Below are 18944 nucleotides of genomic sequence, written 5' to 3'. Positions count from 1 at the left end.
GTGCCTAGGCCCAGAGTTCAGGCCCCACAACCGGACCCCCCCCAAAAAAAGAAAGAAAGAAAAATTGCCTTTCCTTTTACCTAACCCCTGCAAAAAAGGTAGGCAGAGGAGGATCAAATAAACTTACTTTCATTGGGCTTTCAGTATAGGCTAACCTAAAAACGCACTCACTTGGCCTACTGTGACTTCATTAGCCTCCAAGCCCAGGAGTGAATAGCCTTCTTCCAATATTCCTTCAGGTACATCTGTGAGAGTGTGTGAAAATCTGCACATACCTCAGTGTATGTGATTCCACATGTCACAGCATGTCTGTATTTACATTCTAATGCAAAACCTGTTAAACTGCAGTACTGAGTCCACTGACTGTAATCATAGCTTTAAGGGCTAATTCTAGGGAATGAAACGCAATCTCAATTTAATACAGGTGAGCAGAGATAACAGGAAGGTGGAGATCCAGGAAGATAGTGGATTTTCTTGAGATCATTCTTAATTGTCCAGAGAGAATAGGTCATGCTGAAGCAATTTAGCTTTTAACCACTCAAAGCACTTTTTGTTGTTCTATCATGGTCCCTTTTCCCTCTATTCTGACTCCATCCACCCCATCACAGCTAGAACAAATACAGCCCAAGTACTAAGTTCCAGAGAATAATAGTTTGGATAAATAAAGCTTGTCAGGGCTTTCTCTGAAGCCTCGTTATGAGTAAAGTCAAAGTCTCTCCGGTTGCTTTGCTTTCAAACCTGAAGGCATCAAAGGGGCAGCCAGGTCATCTTTGTTTTAAACTCTTTTTTCCCCTGCTGTCAGCCTCTACTATTTCTCACATTTTAAAAATTAATTCTTCAGAGAAATCCCACCGTGAAGCTGCCACTGAAATGATTTATTTTAATGAATGGTTTTAGCACTCTTGTTTAAAGCATCACCCAGGAAAATCCTTATCATTCTAGATGTGAATGGATCTCCCTCCTCAGGCAAATTTATTGGCAGTAACAGCAAGAAGGAGATGTGCTCAGGAAATGACTAGAGCCTGGCAGGAGGAAGATAGTATCCTCAGATAAAATGTTTGGAACACTTTGGGTCTGAACATCAATGACCCACCAGATCTGGTTACTTCCAGGTTGTAAAAATTCTCACCCCCAGTCAACAAACACTCTCTGGGACACATTTCATCAAACACTAATTTTTCCATAATAGCCTTTAATACTAAAATGCATTAAATTTTTGAAGCAGAGAAAACACATTTAAAGGGGAAACAGAGAACCACCAGATAAAAGGAAACAATATGGTAGATAACATCATTTAAAACATAACTGTAATAATTTAATAAAGCTGCTTTATCATCTTCATAAAATAGACAGTGGTGATTCATTTTTGTCTTTTTACAATGATTCAATCAGTGTGAAAATGTACATAACATACAGATCAGCATATACAACAATTTCATCTTCATATACTCAGCAACAGAGACTGCTTAATGAGACATACTGTATTTGCATCCCTCTAAATTTCCACCCTGGTTTGACAGGTAAACAGTAATAGTGTCATCAGGCTCATTCCCCTCACTAGAGGAGCGAAGGCATAAGCCTTTTGCAACTAATACCTTAGCATTCAAATAGCACAAGGAGGTATGTGTTGCTGAATTTCTAGCTTGAGCTAGTCTGGCTCTTGGTCATTAAAGTCAATAGCCTATCCTTCCTCAGCTGAATGCCAGCCAGTGCCAGTAAAAATCTACTTACCCAGTGCTGTAATGGTGTTAGCTGGTTTGTTTGCTAAGGTTGACAGCAACTTTCAGTTAGTAACAAAGTCATCTTTAATTGCCAACACAGCTGGAGCAACAGTCAGCATCATCAGTTCTCCCTAATGACCTACAATGCTTTCCAATCAAGATCAGGTGTTTGTGAGTTGTTCCGTACCAAGAGCGCATTACAATATATATACTTCAGACAAGGTGGTTGATTTTCTTTGTTTTACAAATGCAATATGATTCCTACTTGAAATTAATTCACTTTTGCACAACAAGTGACCCACAGGCCAATTCCAGATTCACAAAGAGAAAGAGAGAGAGAGAGAGAGAGAGAGAGAGAGAGAGAGAGAGAGAGAGAGAGAGAGAGAGAGAGAGAGACAGAGACAGAGACAGAGACAGAGACAGAGACAGAGAGACAGAGAGACAGAGAGAGAGAGAGAGAGAGAGAGAGAGAGAGAGAGAGAGAGAGAGAGAGAGAGCTGCAACAACTTCATTAGGACAATGTGTTTTGCTCTGGAATATTTCATTATCAATATAAAGCCACCCAGTCCCAGCCCCACCCCCACACATCCCCTTTGAATATTACTTTGTTACATACTTAAACTAAAGAACAATATCTCAATACACTTCAGTGTCAGCAGATACAATTTGACTCATGAAATGACAGCTTTAAATGTAATTTTACCAAGAAGGCAAACACTAGGACTGTATACAATGGACTTTTTAAGCTCATATTATGCCAGTTTTTTCAAAGTCAGGAGGGGTCTTGTTACCCTGGGTAAAAAGGCCAAGTAGACCAGACATGTCAAAATGCCTTGGGGGAACATTCAACATCAAAATGATCCCCATAAAGTGAAAATCCAGCCAGAACTGCTAATATGTACAAGAATAATCCTTTTCTCACCCTGGATGCCCAATGGAGCCATCCCCTTCACCCCTGCCTCTCTACAGACTGCCCCTTGTCTTTGCTGCTTTTGTTTTGCTTTATAATGATATGCTAGCTCTATAAGAAAAGCTCAACTGAATTCTTCTTGTACAATCATTCAGTCATATGTTGAAGTGACACTATTGGGAAGATACTCTGATTTCCAGAGTTCTTAAATGATCATTATTTTAACACTTTTTACTAGTGATCAGTGTGTTACCACATCAACAAATCTGTGTAAATGGCCCCCTTAGATGCAATGAGCCATATTAGGCAAGTTTCCTCTGGAGCAGCCACACTCAGTGTTGCCTATAAGCAACTGTTAATTGCTATATATGAAGAGTCAGATTCTACCAGGCCAAATGAATTAGAAACTTCATGGGCAGGGCCCTATTAACCTATCTTAAACAAACCTTAACCTTTTGTGAGCATCTGATTCTGAAGGATTGGTGGACCAAATCTCACGGTTTTCAGCTTCAGTTGCTGTAGATAGGACAGAAAATTAGCATTTCTAAGAAGTTCCCATTAAGATGTGGTTGCTCTTGCTCAAAGGATTACATTTGCAGAACCATAGCTCTGCAAGAACTGCAGGATCCCTTAGTGCCCTACTCATTTCAGGAAAAAGATGAACAATAATTTAATATACTGGTTTTAAAGAAAGGGATGTTAAGGTTCATTCTGAACAGGTTCATAGACTAGTCCACATAAGGAAAAGGAAAAAGAGATTCCACATAGCATTGAGACTTTTGATTCCCTAGTCCTTCCCATATTGTGGAGAAAGCAATCAATCAAAGCTAAGCAGACTCTTTACATTGCATGAAGTTTACCTGCCCAGGGAATTGCTGAAAACAGATGGTAGTAAAAGCATGTCACACTTCAAAACCAAGGGATATCAGAATCAATGGAATAGAACTCCCTAGGACTTAGGAATCAAAATTGTTCCCTCATTTTAAGAGTGTAGCATGTTTTCAGAAAGAAATGGAAGAATATTTGGCCCTTTGGCCCTTGTAGCTTTTCATCATGTATGTTTGAAAGAAGGAGGAAAATGATTAGTCAAAGGGAAATGTAGGATCTTTGCACAAAATTCCTATTTGCAGGCACAGTCTGCCTGTAAAACCAGCTTATAAAGCCCTCCTAGGATGCACTTACACTTCTGGGAGGATGCATACATCAGACAATTGTAGGGGGGGAAGGTATTTTCTTAATGAGAGGAATTCTATGAACATGCTCAATAAAGGGTTTAGAAGCCAAAAAATTTCTCTGACTACCCACTGAGAACAGAGTACAAAGTCTTTGGATAGGGAAAAAGAATGTGTCTATAGCTTGAAACTAAATTCTGGAGAAATGAAAATGAAGAAAAGAAACAATAAAAGAGCAAGAATCAGTGCTATTGCTACTCTAACCATTTTAAACCAATTGGAAAAGAGGTGTGGAAGCAAGCAGCCTCTCACTCAACAGCCACATAACATTTGCTGTTCTCACTTTTCACAATCTTTTCAGCTCCTTCACTTCTACTCCCATTGAGCATACTAAGAAATATACCTGAAGAAAACTCAAATCTGACTTCCAAGTGACCTTGCAGCAGTAGATAATAACATAACATCAGGATGGATCAGGGTGGTGAGCATTCTATAGGCAGCCATCATAACTAAAAAAAATAGTGCATTAATCAAATAGTCACAAAAAGAAATAAATACCTAATTCATAATCTACTATAGAAACAAAATAGGGTATAAGAGAATGAAATGGGGCACAATGAAGGTGGTACAATAATTGAACTCTAATTGTGTCAGTTTCAGAGGGAAATTTGCAGCCATAGCAATATTTTTCATGAGGTCATATTCAGCACTGAATAAGAAATAAGGATGGATTTGTAGCTTCATTATAGGTTATTTTTCAGAAATGTTCTCCCCTAACTAACCCTAACACAAATATCTCGTCTACCACTCCCTTTAGGCCCTTCCCCTTCCCAAAAGAAAACATTGATAGTAATATATAAAGCTAGGAACTCAGGGAAAAATAACTCAAAACATTTTAAAGAACTGACCTTATCTACCTAAACTTAAGAAAATAAATTCTCTTCTACATTCAAGAGCTCTACCTGTTGGCCTTCTTTCCAGGCATTATTAAATTTAAAAAAAAAAAGAGAGAACAAAACCATACAACTTGTTTCTCTAGAAACTACTTTAAGACAAAGGCAGAGCAAAGGTGACATATTTTCTTTAGTTTTAAATAATGAACTCTTAGGCTGCAAGAATGCTATGGTGGCTAGTGAATATTAGTAGATAGACAATAAATGTGGGGAATTAGAACAATATTAAAACAAAAAAAGAATGTGCAGGTTTTTTAATTTATAAAGTTGTATTCCTATCCTACACAGCAAAGAGTTAGCTAAATCTAGAGGAGTTTTGTTTTAATAGTTTCTTGTTCATATTTTTAATCAAAAAAGTGTTAGTCATAAAAAGATGAGTTCAAGTGTCCAAGTGTCTCCATTTAGAAGGCACGGTAATTGGATTAGTGATGCTGTTACCTGTTACCTGTCTTTTCCTAAGTGTATACTTTGTACTGCTTACTCTATTCCTATAGATAAGTCTAAGATACAGAGCAACATGGAGTTCTCCATCCCAGTCCATGACGTGCCTTACAATCTAAGTCCAACCATGATTGGGAAACACTGAATCAGGAAGTGTGTTTAAAGAGATGCTAATTTCAATCTCAAAATAGTTTCAGTCATTTTGAGTTTTAGATGATTGGATACAGGGAATTTCTAAGCCTGGAAACTGATAACTTCAAGAGCAAGTTTCCTGTTCAGGGCTTGAAAATTAGAAAAAATGGATCTCATAAAACTTTCAACACAGTATTTCTGACAACTGCAAATTAGACAGCATATCCAAAAATGACTTTCATGGACCTGGGCAGAAGACTGAAAGGCAGGAAAAATACTTTGCAAAGTGCTGAGCAATCACTACCTGGGTTAAAAAACGTTGAGTATCCTCCAAGTACTCAATCTGTATGTGTGGTGTTGCTCATTCATTTGCTGTCTCAGTTGTTCGCGCTTTGTTTTTGTCTGTATTTTTATTATTTTTTAAGAAAAAAACACCCACCTTTAAAAGCCTTTTGCCATCACCACACACAGAGCAATATCAAATACAACAATAGCACAGCTAGCAAAAGGGTTTTTAAAGCAGGGGTGTCCACAGCAAAGTAGCGGCATTGGAAAGTACTCAAGCTTCAGAAACAACCTTTTGGGGCTCAATTTCACATCACGGAATCAATGAATAGTACACAATAAATGACCATTAACTTGTCTACACTACAAAAAAAGTGGTGAGCTTATTAAAGGTGTCCAGAGCTTTTTAATTTTTTTTTGCTTTTTTAAAATGTAATCTTCCACAAACAATGGTAATTTATATTATAATTTTGACATAGAAAAATATATAAATTCAAACACTTAATACATAATACTTTTCACAACTGAATTTGTCTCTGTTTCCCCAACATCAAGGCCCCATGAACAACTCAAGCCAAAGCTAATTTGCTCCAACTGAACACCCCTGCTGCCTGTTGAAACGAGAGGGATTGTCACAGAATGATATTTATAAACAATACATTTAGGAAAGCTCTGAAATACAGCCACCGAAGAACCAACCATTGGTGAGCAATTAAAATAAGCAACTCCAGCAGCTCCTATAGCCAACGTGGTTTCTTTTCCTTCCCAGAGCCTGGTTATAGGACGATATCCTTCAGACGCTTCACGCCAGGGGACTCTTTGTCGCGACCCTCCTTCAGAACAGGATTGATCTCTTGCATTGCTTTCTCGCTGTCAGCTCCACGGGGCTCAGCTTCAGAAGGACGGGAAGGACCATTGTTGACATTGTTGACATACTGCTCCAGATCACGGGCCGGGGAAGCCAGAGCTACGGTGTAAGACATGGAAGGCTTGGTGGGCAGTGGGCTCTTGAGGTGGAGGGGGGAGGTGACTGGGCTAATAGCCTCACAGCCATTGCCCGCCTCCCGGATAGCGCCATTGACCTTTGGGCTACAGATGGTCACATCAACAGTCCTCTTGCCTTTCAGGGTGGGCCTCTCTTCAGCCAGGTGATCATTGACATCCTTCCCAAAGGTTGCAAAAGTCCGCTTGGTAGGGCCGCAGTCATCATAAGCCTCGACATCAGCAGCAGTAGCTTCAATGGACAGGGCGATGATGTTCCTCACATGCTCAGGGGACTTGGAGCGGGTGGGCATGGGATTCCGGGGCATCCAACATCTGTCAGAGTGGCCAAGTATCCGACATTCTTCCCTGCAATGAAAGCCTTCATTCTGATCTGTTGGGAGAAATGAAAATGTCAATTTCACTGCTCACATTAGCTAAGATATGAGGTCAAGGTGCTCGTCAACAGGTGAATGAATAACAAAAATATAACACACATGCACAATGGGATGTTAGCTATAAACAAGAATGAAATCCTGTCATTTGAGGCAAGATGGATGAAACTGTTGCTTTTCCCAGCAACCATTGCTACTCCCAAGTGTTTTGGTTTCTTAGATATTCACAGACTCTCCTGGGAAATGGCACTTTTAGATAGGCCTTTATCGCCTTTTGGGACAAGTGCAAAGAATTGGATTTTTTTTTGTCGGTTGTGGAGCCTGAACTCGGCCTGGGCACTGTCTCTCAGCTCTTCAGCTCAAGGCTAGTGCTCTACCACTTGAGCCACAGCGCCACTTGCGGCTTTTTCTGTTTATGTGGTGTTGAGGAATCAAATCCAGAGCCTCATGCATGCAAGGCAAGCACTCTACCACTGAGCCACCTTCCCAGCCCCAAGAATTGGATTTTTTAAGGCTATAGATCTCCCTCTATATATTCTTCTTTATTGTTGTTGCTGTTTCCACTGCTGACAAAACAAAAAACCCAAATGGAAACACATTTATGATGAAAAAATATTTTTAAAAAAAGTTTGTCCTGACGGTTAAGGTGCTGAGAGTCAGCATTTTCATCAACACCTCTTGTGAAAAATCACCTGTGATTGAAACTGGATTCAGCAGAGAGGGAGTGGAGGCTGGGAAAGGGAACCCAACAGTAAGTATGTATAAGCCCTGGCTATATATTGAGTAACAGCACTTCCAACTCCCCTGCTATCCTTCCTTTGACTGATACACAATCCTTAATTTCTCTTTAGGTTACTTCTTATATTCTCTTTGAAAAGTCAATCATATCTTTTTTTGTAGGTCCGGGCTGGCTTTAAACCACGATCCTCAGATCTCAGCCTCCTGAGTAGCTAAGATTATATGCATGAGCCACTGACACCCGGCTAATCATATCATTTTTTTTTACTCCTCTCCCCCTGCAAGCTCCTCACTCTGCTGTTTCAGAAGGAACATACTGCTATTCTTTTCTTCCAGCTAACTCACAGGCTTCACTTGGCCCTATGCAAACATCACTGATATGTTAGGCATCAGTTAATAAGAACCCACTAGCCATCCATCCTTATATTTTATCTGCAGTTTTATAAGGGACATATTTCTTAAAGAAATATACACTGCTCAACAAGAAATGTACTCATTACCTTACTCATATAACTGCTATGCTTCTGTACAGCATCTTTACAATAAAATAAAATTAAAAAATAAAAAATAAAAACACATATGCAAAAATAAAAAGTATACACTGCTGATAGGAATATGTTAACACAATTATTACCCCCAAAAATCATACAAGTTCCTCAATAAACTAAAAATAGATCAAGTTCATAATCCAGTAATCTCATTTCTGGGTAGATATTGAAAAGAAAACCAGCATTCCAAAGCGATCCCTATATGACCATGTGTATTGTATTGTAGCACTGCTCACATTAGCTAAGATATGAAGTCAAGGTGCTCGTCAACAGGTGAATGAATAACAAAAATATAACACACATGCACAATGGGATGTTAGCTATAAACAAGAATGAAATCCTGTCATTTGAGGCAAGATGGATGAAACTGTTGAAAATGTGTTAGTAAAACAATCCAAGCACAGAAAGACAAGCACCATACACTGTCTTTCCTATGTAAAAGCTACATAAATTGATCTCAGAGTAGAATAGAATACAATAATAGTCACTAGAAGTTAGTTAGGGTGGAAGTAAAGGTTAGTTAGAGGAAAATTGTATAATGGGTACCAAAACAGAGATATACCAAAAGAATGAGTTGTAGTATTACACGGCACAGTAGGGTGACTGTTATATATTTTACAAGAGCTAAAAGAGGGAAGACAGAAGAAAACAGGAAATGAAAAGTAAGTGGAACTTCTATTCATCCTGATTTAATCAGCATATGCTGTATGCAAGTATATAAATATACTTGTAAAGCCAGGTACCAATACTCATGTGTGTACATGTAGCTACTTAAGAGGCTGAGATATGAAGATCTCTGTTCAAAGCCAGCCCAGACAGGAAAGTCTGTGAGACTTTTATCTGCAATTAACCACCAGAAAACTGGAAGTCATCTTGTGGCTGAAAGTGGTAGAACACTAGTCTTGATCAAAAAAGTTAGGAGATAGCACCAAGGCCCTAAGTTCAAGCCCCACATCCTACTAAAAAAGAAACGAAATATACTTAAGTACCCCACAAACAGGTAAAATTAATGGCATGTTCATTGAAATTTTTATATTTACTTTATTTTATTTTTTATTATTTTTTGGGTCTGGTCATGGGGCCTGAACTCTGGGCCTGGGCACTGTCCCTCAGCTCTTCAGCTCAAGGCTAGCGCTCTACCACTTGAGCCACAGAGCCACTTCCGGCTTTTTTCTTTTTGCTTATGTGGTGCTGAGGAATCAAACCCAGGGCCTCATGCATGCAAGGCAAGCGCTCTACCACTGAGCCATCCTCCCAGCCCCATTGAAAATTTTTTAATGTTTCATGGATTACTAAAACCCTATGACAGAAGACCTCAGAACTTAGAATTCATAATTATTGGGGTGACTTATATTTGACATTCCAAGTCAGGTACAATAAGGCTTTATCTCTCAGCAGGGCTTCCGACTCAGATCATTATTATTAGTATTATTATGGGTTCAGGGTTAACTCCTGTTAATCCACTGTAAAAACCGTTCATTCCAATGTGTTATTTAAAGTCCTAGTTTTTGCAGATCTATTTATATGCATGTTACTTTGTTGCATGAAAATAATTTTTCATCACACTACACAATGCACACAATGCATCAAAATATAAGCAGTTTAACAGTTATAGGAAAACTTGTGGCAGGGTTGGAGTGGCTGGGAAGACTAGGAAAGATTACAAAGACAAAAAGGTATATATGTGAATATATATATATGTGAATATATATATATATGTGTATATATGTGTGTATGTGTATATATATATATATACATATATATGGAATGGGGAGAGAGAGAGAGAGAGAGAGAGAGAGAGAGAGAGAGAGAGAGAGAGAGAGAGAGAGAGAGAGAGAAAGAGAGAGAGAGAGACTAAGCCAGAAATGTTGGAAGTATATGCTGTGACTGCTTTTTTCAAGGGCACGAATCCTGAATTTCAGAGTCTTGCTTGAAAAAAGTCTATATATAAAACATTCTTGGCTTAGGTAGCTATATTTCTATTTTTTGTTTTCTACTTGTTCATCGATTGTTTTGAAGGATTAAATGGAATAGAATAACAAAGTCCTATTTGCCCCATTCACTGGAGGATCCTTTGAAGGGGCACAAGGGAGAGGGCTTAAAGAATCATGACTGAATTGATTATGTATTTCAATGCATGGAGAAAAGAGATTAGAAACTTAAAGGCCTAGATTTGAACGTAACTCAGGACATGGCTCTTTGCCTCATTTAGGCTACTTAAAAAGCCAAGCAAAGTACCTAAACACAGTTTCTCAATTTATCTTCAAAATAGGTATTTCTGCTCCTGCCCATTTTATGGTAGGGAATGAAATGTTCAGAATTTGCAGAGTTGAAACCAAATAATTAATGAACATTATCACCAAAAAGAAAAGTATCTTTCATATTGATAGGCAAATGCTTCTGCAAATATACAACAAAGCTGCAAAAATCTCTGCAAAATGAAGCATTTGTCCCTTCCCTGAAAAGTCTCAGTGTTGCCAGCTGAAACTCTATCTTCATTAGATACTTGTATACTCCTGGGAGGCATAAAATATGAAAGTAAGGAAATACATTGAGACATACAATAGAAAGCATTTACTTTGTGTAGAAATGAATACCTGAAAGAGTGAATCAATCCTCAATCAGTTTCAACAAAATCTATCTCTTTCCCTCATACAGCTATTTTTTAAACAGTTTAATAGGAGAATACAATCTATATGTCCTCCTAATTCAAGTACATTGCTCCTTTCTTACAGTATGCTACCTCTAACAAACAATATGAGGAAACCTGGATTTCTACCAAAAATAGACAGAAAACATATACTCAATACTGACATCTCCAAGATCTTATGAATCTAAGATAACCAGAGCAGGGAATTCAGGCTTCTCAAAAGATTCTCTATGAGGACAGTGCTCGCCTTCAGCTTACACACATAGCATCTCAAGAATGAAATCAGAGCCAGATGCCCAGTGGCTCATGCCTGAAAGCCTAGCTACGCTGGAGGCTGAGATCTGAGGATCATGGTTCAAAGCCAACTTGAGCAAGGAAGTCCGTGAGACTCTTATCTCCAAGAAACCACTCAGAAAACTGGAAGTGGAGCTGTGGCTCAAGTGGTAGAGTGCTCTCCTTGAGATGAAGAGCTGAGGGACAGCACCCAGGCTCAGAGTTCAAGCCCCATGACTGACAAAAAAAAAAAGAAAAGAAAAGAAAAAAAGAATGAAATCATTCTAAGCCAATTGATCTTGTTAATCCTACCCCAGCCTTACATGAATTAGAAACAATATGTAATTTTCTGAGATTGTGTGAATTTATTATATGCACTGTTCTTACCTTGTGCAAGTAAACACTTGAATCAAGACAATTATTTACAATGTCTTACATTTATCTTGAGTCAGATACATTACATCCTTAACGAGGCAAATGAGTTTCTGCTTATCACTTTGGGTTTCAAATAACACTTGAAGACATCTGTCGCAATACAATTAAAATAAAATCTAATCTAGTTTTTAATTATTTATACCCATTTTATATGAATGAAAACATCATTAATATGCACAAACAGAAAGAACATCTCTCCCCAGCACAAACTAACACATGAATAAATGTGCTGGAAATAAATTACCATTCAAAAATTCTAATCTAGCTTAGTAAAGAAATTAAGTGCTATGTTTAAAGTGAAAAGTTCACAAAATCCTGTTAGGAACAGCAATGAAAACAGACCATATGTAAAATCAGAAGCAAAGAGTACTACTAGACTTATTTAGTCATAGTAAAGATGATGTCTCTTCCATTCTATAGCATAGCATCTGAGGATAGAGGTATGAAACTAGAGAAGAGCTATTTTATATCACGATAAATAAATTATCAAGATGTTGGCTCTTGCTTAAACAGAGGTAGTCCAACAATCCACTAATCCCCTGCAAAGATTCTTCTGATACACATATTTGAGGCTTGAAATTCTGATACATCTTTATCTGAAAGTATCTAAACAAAGCAAATATAGGATTGTAAAATCCATATGTGGTGTGAAAATTCACATGCACTACCATGTACCATGCAAGAATTTTTAACTTTATTTTTTAATTTATTGTAAAAGTGATGAATGGGGGGGTTACAGTTACATAAATAAGATAATGAAAACAATTGCTTTTAAACAGTTACAAATTCCCTCACTTTCTCCTGCTTACAACTCCCCATTTCCCCCAGTTGTAAAGTTCATTTCTAACATAGTGTCTAATGATTATCATTGTAAGAAGCATTTCTAATTTGAGCATACACATGATTAGGGTTGACTGATGAGTTTCAGTAAAAATCTTTCCTATTTCTGAAAATGTTCCAAAGAATTGTAAAGAGACAGAAAGAGATACAAGTATAGAATGCATACAATTGGATGAGGGACATAAATCTTGAGGCCAGAGTACTCCTTAGTTCCAAACAGATCTAGTTACTTCAGTCCCAAAACAAATATATATATATATATATATATATATATATATATATATATATATGATAAAGCTTCTTCAATTTTAATGATAGCATTTCTTTAGGGATCTTGATGAGAGAATTCCAAAACCATTTGTCAACAAAGAAAAAATCCTTAAGTTAAAGCTCAGTTTTATGATATGTGGGAGGCATATGCAACAACAATGTTATGATTGGAAATGAAGTTATTCAGACAGAAAAAGACAAGAATATGTTCTTTTGTGCAGATGACAGCAAAAATGTGTGCAGTAATTGTTGCTGTCATCTCTTCAGATATAGTTTAATTAATTGAATGAGGATCATACAGAAAGCACAATCATGATGAACTCCTCACATACTATGCTAGTGCTGCAACTCCTAAAGTGGAACTATTCCACCTAATAGAAAGAGTAGAAAAACCTATGAAGTAAATTATTTCCCTTTTTCAAAGGTATTAAAAATAAAGGTAGAACTTACAAAACGTTTCTACACACTACAGGTATATCTTAAAAGAAATATCAAACATTGTCTTCTGGTGTCAAACAAAATTATTGTTAATTCCAATAAAATCCAAACCAAAAAGGTTTCCAATTGTGAGCTTTTAAAGCCTATTTGACATATTGGCTTTTTGTGGTGAAGCTAATTAAAATACTACTGAAACTTGGAGGTTTCAGTCAAAAGGGTTTCTTGAAAAGCTAGGGAAAACCCAAAGGAAAGAATTATCCAGGAAAGTGATTATTAAAAGCATTTTAAAGCCTGTAGTCAGAACAAAGAATATCTATCCTGTTTCTGTAACTTAACCAGGCAATCAGAGCAGCTACAGACTCAATGGAAAAAGGAAAGGGAGGAAGAGCAGGGGAATATAGAAGAAAGGAGAAGAGCAACAAGCACTAAGCTTCAGACATTCCACATTGGCTTTGGTCTGCCTGATATCTTAATCACTCAGCTTCTGTTGAATGTCCAAGTACCATTTGGAAAGTATCTGTTAATCATAGAGCAAAAATTTAATAAAGGCTTAATGACAGCTTCCCAGATCTCGCCTAGACTATGGTGCTGGGCAAATTTACAATCACTTTGTAAGATAAAATTTTAGATGAGGTTGCATTTGTAAAATGTTCAAAGGAACATTGGCAAAGACTGAGATAGTTTTGGAGAATTATGAACCAATGACACCAAGCTATCCTCTAGGCAATCTAGTTATGACTAAAAGAACACCACAAATTGCATTTACAAACACTTGCCTCTTTCTCACTCCATTCTTTTTGTTTCAGAATTTTTGTCATTTTATGTTCTTCTCCAAAACATTGTTCTCTGGTTCTTAAACTTGTACTTCTTAACAGTCATTCCTATACTACTATACTATGAAATCTGGCTAGAAATAAGATACCAGAGCTATGACCGGCATTCAAAACACCTGTTGTCATTTGACAGATGGCCCAAAGTATTATTTAAAGACTGGTCCTTGGAAACTGGAGAACATTTTCCCATTTTCATTTTTGGGGAAAACACACATTAAGAAATGCCTATCTTAGTAAGAGTATCAATTTCCAAACTGAGATAGTTTCTTTTCTTTGGTCATTTGACATAGTCCTGAATAAAGGGAACCCAAATAGGAGAGTTTAATGGGGTAAGAAAAATGAATCTTTCATGATGTAAATGATTCAGAAATAACAATGGGTAGCAATGGGATATACAAGTGAAGTTACTAAATGATGCTTATTGAAATGAACTCCAAGAAGTGGAAACAAGGGGTTTTCTATTTTACTTTTTGGGGGTTTTCCCCTATTTTTCCCTTTAGTCACTGTTTTTGATTTAGTTACTTTTTGTCTTGCATGTAAGTTTATCTGATTTGGGGAGGGGAAGGGGAAGCACAGAAATGGTGGGACAAAGGGTGAACAAATGGAGCAGTGATACTCACTAGACACAATGTTGAAAATGAACTATACAATTTGTGGGTGAGAGGGGATTGGGAGGAAAAAAACTGGGAGAAAACGAGGGAATAGGTGATAGTGTTCAAAAAGAAATGTACTCACTACCTAACTTATGTAACTGCAACCCCTTTGTATATCACCTTAACAATAAAAATTAAGATTAAAAAAACATGAAGTTCCTGAAAATGGCAAAAGAATGTTGCCAAAAGACAAGACATTGGGCAGAAAAATGCCAATCCAAATGCCTAACTAAACAGCAGGAATTCTTTAAACTTTAGAATTAGTTTGAGATAGGGAGGATGACTGAAAAGATAAATGAATCCCAACCTTGTCCCAGACCGTTTGACAGAGCAGTATCAGTTAGCAAGTGCCACCCAATATTCAACCAAACGGCACATAGGTCTCTCTTCTCATTCACAGTCTATGCACCTGAAATTCACTTACTCCAAGTGCAACATGAAAATAGATTAAAAAGATGCCCCTTTCAGAATTCAAAGCAATTGAATTATCTTCAATGGAATCTTTAGTGCTGAGCTGGTCGGAGACACAAAGTTAAAACATATTGAAGTATAAACGCTTGAGAATTCAATATTTATGATAGATGATAATGTGCCATGTACAGTCATAAAATCTAAGTTGCAATTTGGGCAATCACAATAGTTCCTGGAGTTTTCATTTTTGTACTGGAGTTCAATTCAATTCAATCCATAAAGAAGAGATTTCAAGATGTGTATAAGTATAAATCATTTGTGCTAATGCATGGGGAGCAAGGAAAGGAAGCAAAAGGCTGCCTGGAAAATTGAGACAGAAATAAGAGGTACTGACAGTGACTGAGATGAGAAAAGATTGACTAGACTGGAATATTTATATTTTGGCTTCTGTGATGGAGAAAAATATGTGACAAAGTGCTGAACTTCATCTAGGTGTTTACAACCCATCTGAAAATGCATCTTTATAAGTAAAATATGAGATGACACAGGAGAACATTCATCTATTTGTTAAAAGAGGGAGCACTGAGACACTGCAATCCTGAACAAGATGGTGTTTTAAAGAATTTTATCCTAAGATGCTCATAGAAGTAATTCTTTGAGCCCATACTAACAAGACACCTACAATACCTGGTCAGGTCTCTGAGGTTGACACCACTTGCTTGAATTTATGTACATTGGAATCAAACAGATTATTTCACAAATTCTATAGGCAGTTAAACTGCAAAAAAGACAGATTTTTAGGTCATGCATACAAGTAGGTCTGAATCTACACTTCTTTGTAACTTGGTTTTATTCTTTCCTGAGAATAAGGGAAAAACTTTTAGCCTATCAGCTTGTGAGAAAATCATGTGGATAATGGTTATAAGCTTCCAGGTGTCTGAGAGAACACAGTGATGATTACCTAAACAATGCCAGTACAGAGTGCCAGATGAGACTGGTAGGTTGATCAGGAGGAAAAGTTTCCCTTGTTAATGAAAATTTAATGTTGGAGGGAAGAGCACCCAGTAACTGTTGTTTTCCTTTACAGGAATGGATACTTCTATCAGCTAAGCCCCATATCATTCCATTTGTTGTTTGTTTGTTTGTTTTTTAAATCATTCCATTTGTAACACACACAATGGTTCTCATAAGTCAAACAAAAATGTAACTGTACATTTGAAATTCCTTAAAACTTCTTGAATCCCAAAATCATCTTGGGACTGGGTGGTGAAGCTAAGAAACTGACAGCTCTCCAATCACTTCCTTCACATTTGAAAACCAAACTTGTCCGTAAACCAATCACTGTCTTGTGCAATGATCCAAAGGAATACTTGACATGTTATCAACTGAGTAGCAATCACTAGAAATGATCACTAGAAGCAAATTGGATGGTATGTTCACTGAAGTATTTTTCACTAATAGAACTTGGGCAGAAAAGTCTAGCATTTCTTGACATTTCAGCCCAACTTCATCCATCTGGAATATTGTAGTGAGATGATATAATTTCTGGGTAAAGTAAACAGCACAATCATTTAAAAATTAATTTCAAATATATTCCTGCAAGGTAAAAAAAATTTATGGCAGTTTCTATCCTTCTTCATTGCAACAAAGAAAAGCTTAGTTCCAGACAAATTAAAAGTAAATTGATTCCCTTAGGGGAACCTATTCAAATATCACTTTTTCATGTTAGGAATCTTTGAGGGGGGGTCTTGGATGAAATAGTGGATAGGTGGTGGAGATAAAGAATGTGAAAGTTATAAAAATGACAAGCTATTGCAAGGGAGAGTAAAGGACAGAAAATTCAACCCATTAAATCCTTGTTTGCAAAACCAGGTGGGAATCAACTTAAAATAAAATGCAAATGTGTCACTGGGGTGCAGGGCTAGCATTTGTGTTGGAATTTATGAATAATAACTATGAATAATGAATACTAAAATTGAAAAGATCAAATGCCACCTTCTATGTTTACTTGTCATTATCTATTTTTCATGGACAATCCTCAGTTTCATTCTTTTGCACTTTCCCTTAAATGACATAGAAATATTCTTTTTCTTTTTTTTGGCTGCCCACATAATCATTCCAGTAAGAGAAAGGAAGCTGTGTTTTTTTCCCCAGAGTATTGACTCAAAACCAATTACACAAATTTATAAGTGAGACCAATTAACATATTCTTTTAAGATGGAATAATATGAAATTGCCTTATATTTGACCAGTGTCTTTAGTAGGAAGAAAAAGCCCTTTATACCTGTAGCACATGGATATTCTGTTGTGGACTTCTAGCCTGAAGCTTGCCCAACACCTCTTTTTACACCTCTTTATTCATCTGAAGCATCAGGGAAAGTCTTGGAATCTATTTGGGCCACAGATTTTGAGGCTCAGCTTGTGAGTTACCTCAGACTTTGCTTATAGGAGTAGTAGAAGACTCTAAGGTTAAGATAATATGAGTTAACATACTCTAACACAGTTCTGGAAAAATCTACGTAGGAATCAATGCATAGTAAGCCTGGATCATGGCTACAAAATAATTACACACACTACACATACTCACTTGCACATTCATCACCACTACCACTAACACTAATTCTTATCAGCCTTAGAACTCATTGCTATTCACAAACTGAAATACTGGAACAAAAAAAACATTACTGAAAACCACAATGATAAACTGAAATGCTCTATCCATTTGTAAATCATGTATCTGTGCACCCTTGGAAAAAATCTATTTTTCTAAAACATTGTATCTCCAGAACTCCAGTTTTCTTGAATTTGCCTCTTGTTTGATAAAATGCTAATCTTTTATGACTGGGTCTGTGAAACATGAGGCTAATGAATGAATTCCACGCTGTGGCAGCAGAAACCCTGAGGAATCCAGTTCTGTGCACAGAAAACAAGACAGCACTGGAAGCAGAGAATGTGATGCTACATTCAAGTCTGCATGATTTCCATTCTCTGAGATTCCAATTTAGCTATTAAAATGAAGGTGGAGATTTGAATAGCATAAGAGGATGGATTCTAGTATAAAAATATTCAAGAAGTAAATTGGAAATATTAATTAAAGAAAAAGACTTCTCTGGACCTAGAGCCTTTTTATCCTCTTAATTCCACTTTACAATCTTTTTTATTTGCCCTTATCAGTTAGTGAACAGCAAATAATCTGACTTATTATTAAAACTGCAGATAAAAGATTAGTTTTGGCAAAATGTAAATGGTGCCTAGCTGAGGAGCTCAAGATCATTTGCTCATATATGAAGACATGGCACAAGTAAATCCTTTATCCATCCTAATGGCCTTGGACTGGTGAGTGGAGGGTGAGGGTAGAGTATTGAAAAGAATGGGCCAGATGTACAATATTTTGTTGTTGTTGTTGGTCATCGGGGCTGAACTCTGGGCCTGGGTGCTATCCTTCAGCTCTTCAGCTCAAGGCTAGCGCCCTACCACTTGAGCCACAGTGCCACTTCCGGATTTTTTTTCTGCTTATGTGCTGCTGAGGAATTGAACTCATGCATGTGAGGCAAGCACTCTACCACTGAGCCAACTTCCCAGCCCCGGATGTACAATGATATTTTAAAACCTCCTGCAGTCATTCATAAAGTTATCTGCTGTTAATTGCATGTGCAGATGCACATATACACACACAAACACACACACATGCATACACACACACACACAAACACACACACACACACACACACACACACACACACACACACACACACACACACACACACACACACACACGTCTGCACAGAATTGTTGTTACCTTGGAGTCCTGGCTAAGATACTTGCAAGATACTAACAAATCAGGACATTGACAAATAGTTTTCTT

The 18944-nt window shown here is 37.3% G+C and overlaps 1 protein-coding gene across 3 annotated transcripts in view; it reads right to left on the bottom strand.

Moving 5' to 3' along the window:
* Positions 1–1226: 1226 nt before the first annotated feature.
* Pcdh19 (protocadherin 19) overlaps positions 1227–18944 on the bottom strand; it is a 121102-nt gene continuing 103384 nt past the window's right edge. For all 3 annotated transcript variants that reach the window (XM_070040097.1, XM_070040094.1, XM_070040095.1), the window contains one exon: positions 1227–6989. In XM_070040097.1, the coding sequence (XP_069896198.1) occupies positions 6391–6989 (599 nt within the window). In that variant the 3' untranslated portion in view covers positions 1227–6390. The remainder of the gene's footprint in view (positions 6990–18944) is intronic.

This window comes from Dipodomys merriami, unplaced genomic scaffold, assembly GCF_024711535.1.
Source record: "Dipodomys merriami isolate MVZ:Mamm:240054 unplaced genomic scaffold, mDipMer1.0.p SCAF_3, whole genome shotgun sequence".
In the NCBI taxonomy this organism is placed as follows: Eukaryota; Metazoa; Chordata; class Mammalia; order Rodentia; family Heteromyidae; genus Dipodomys; species Dipodomys merriami.
This window is presented reverse-complemented; position numbering and strand designations above follow the sequence as displayed.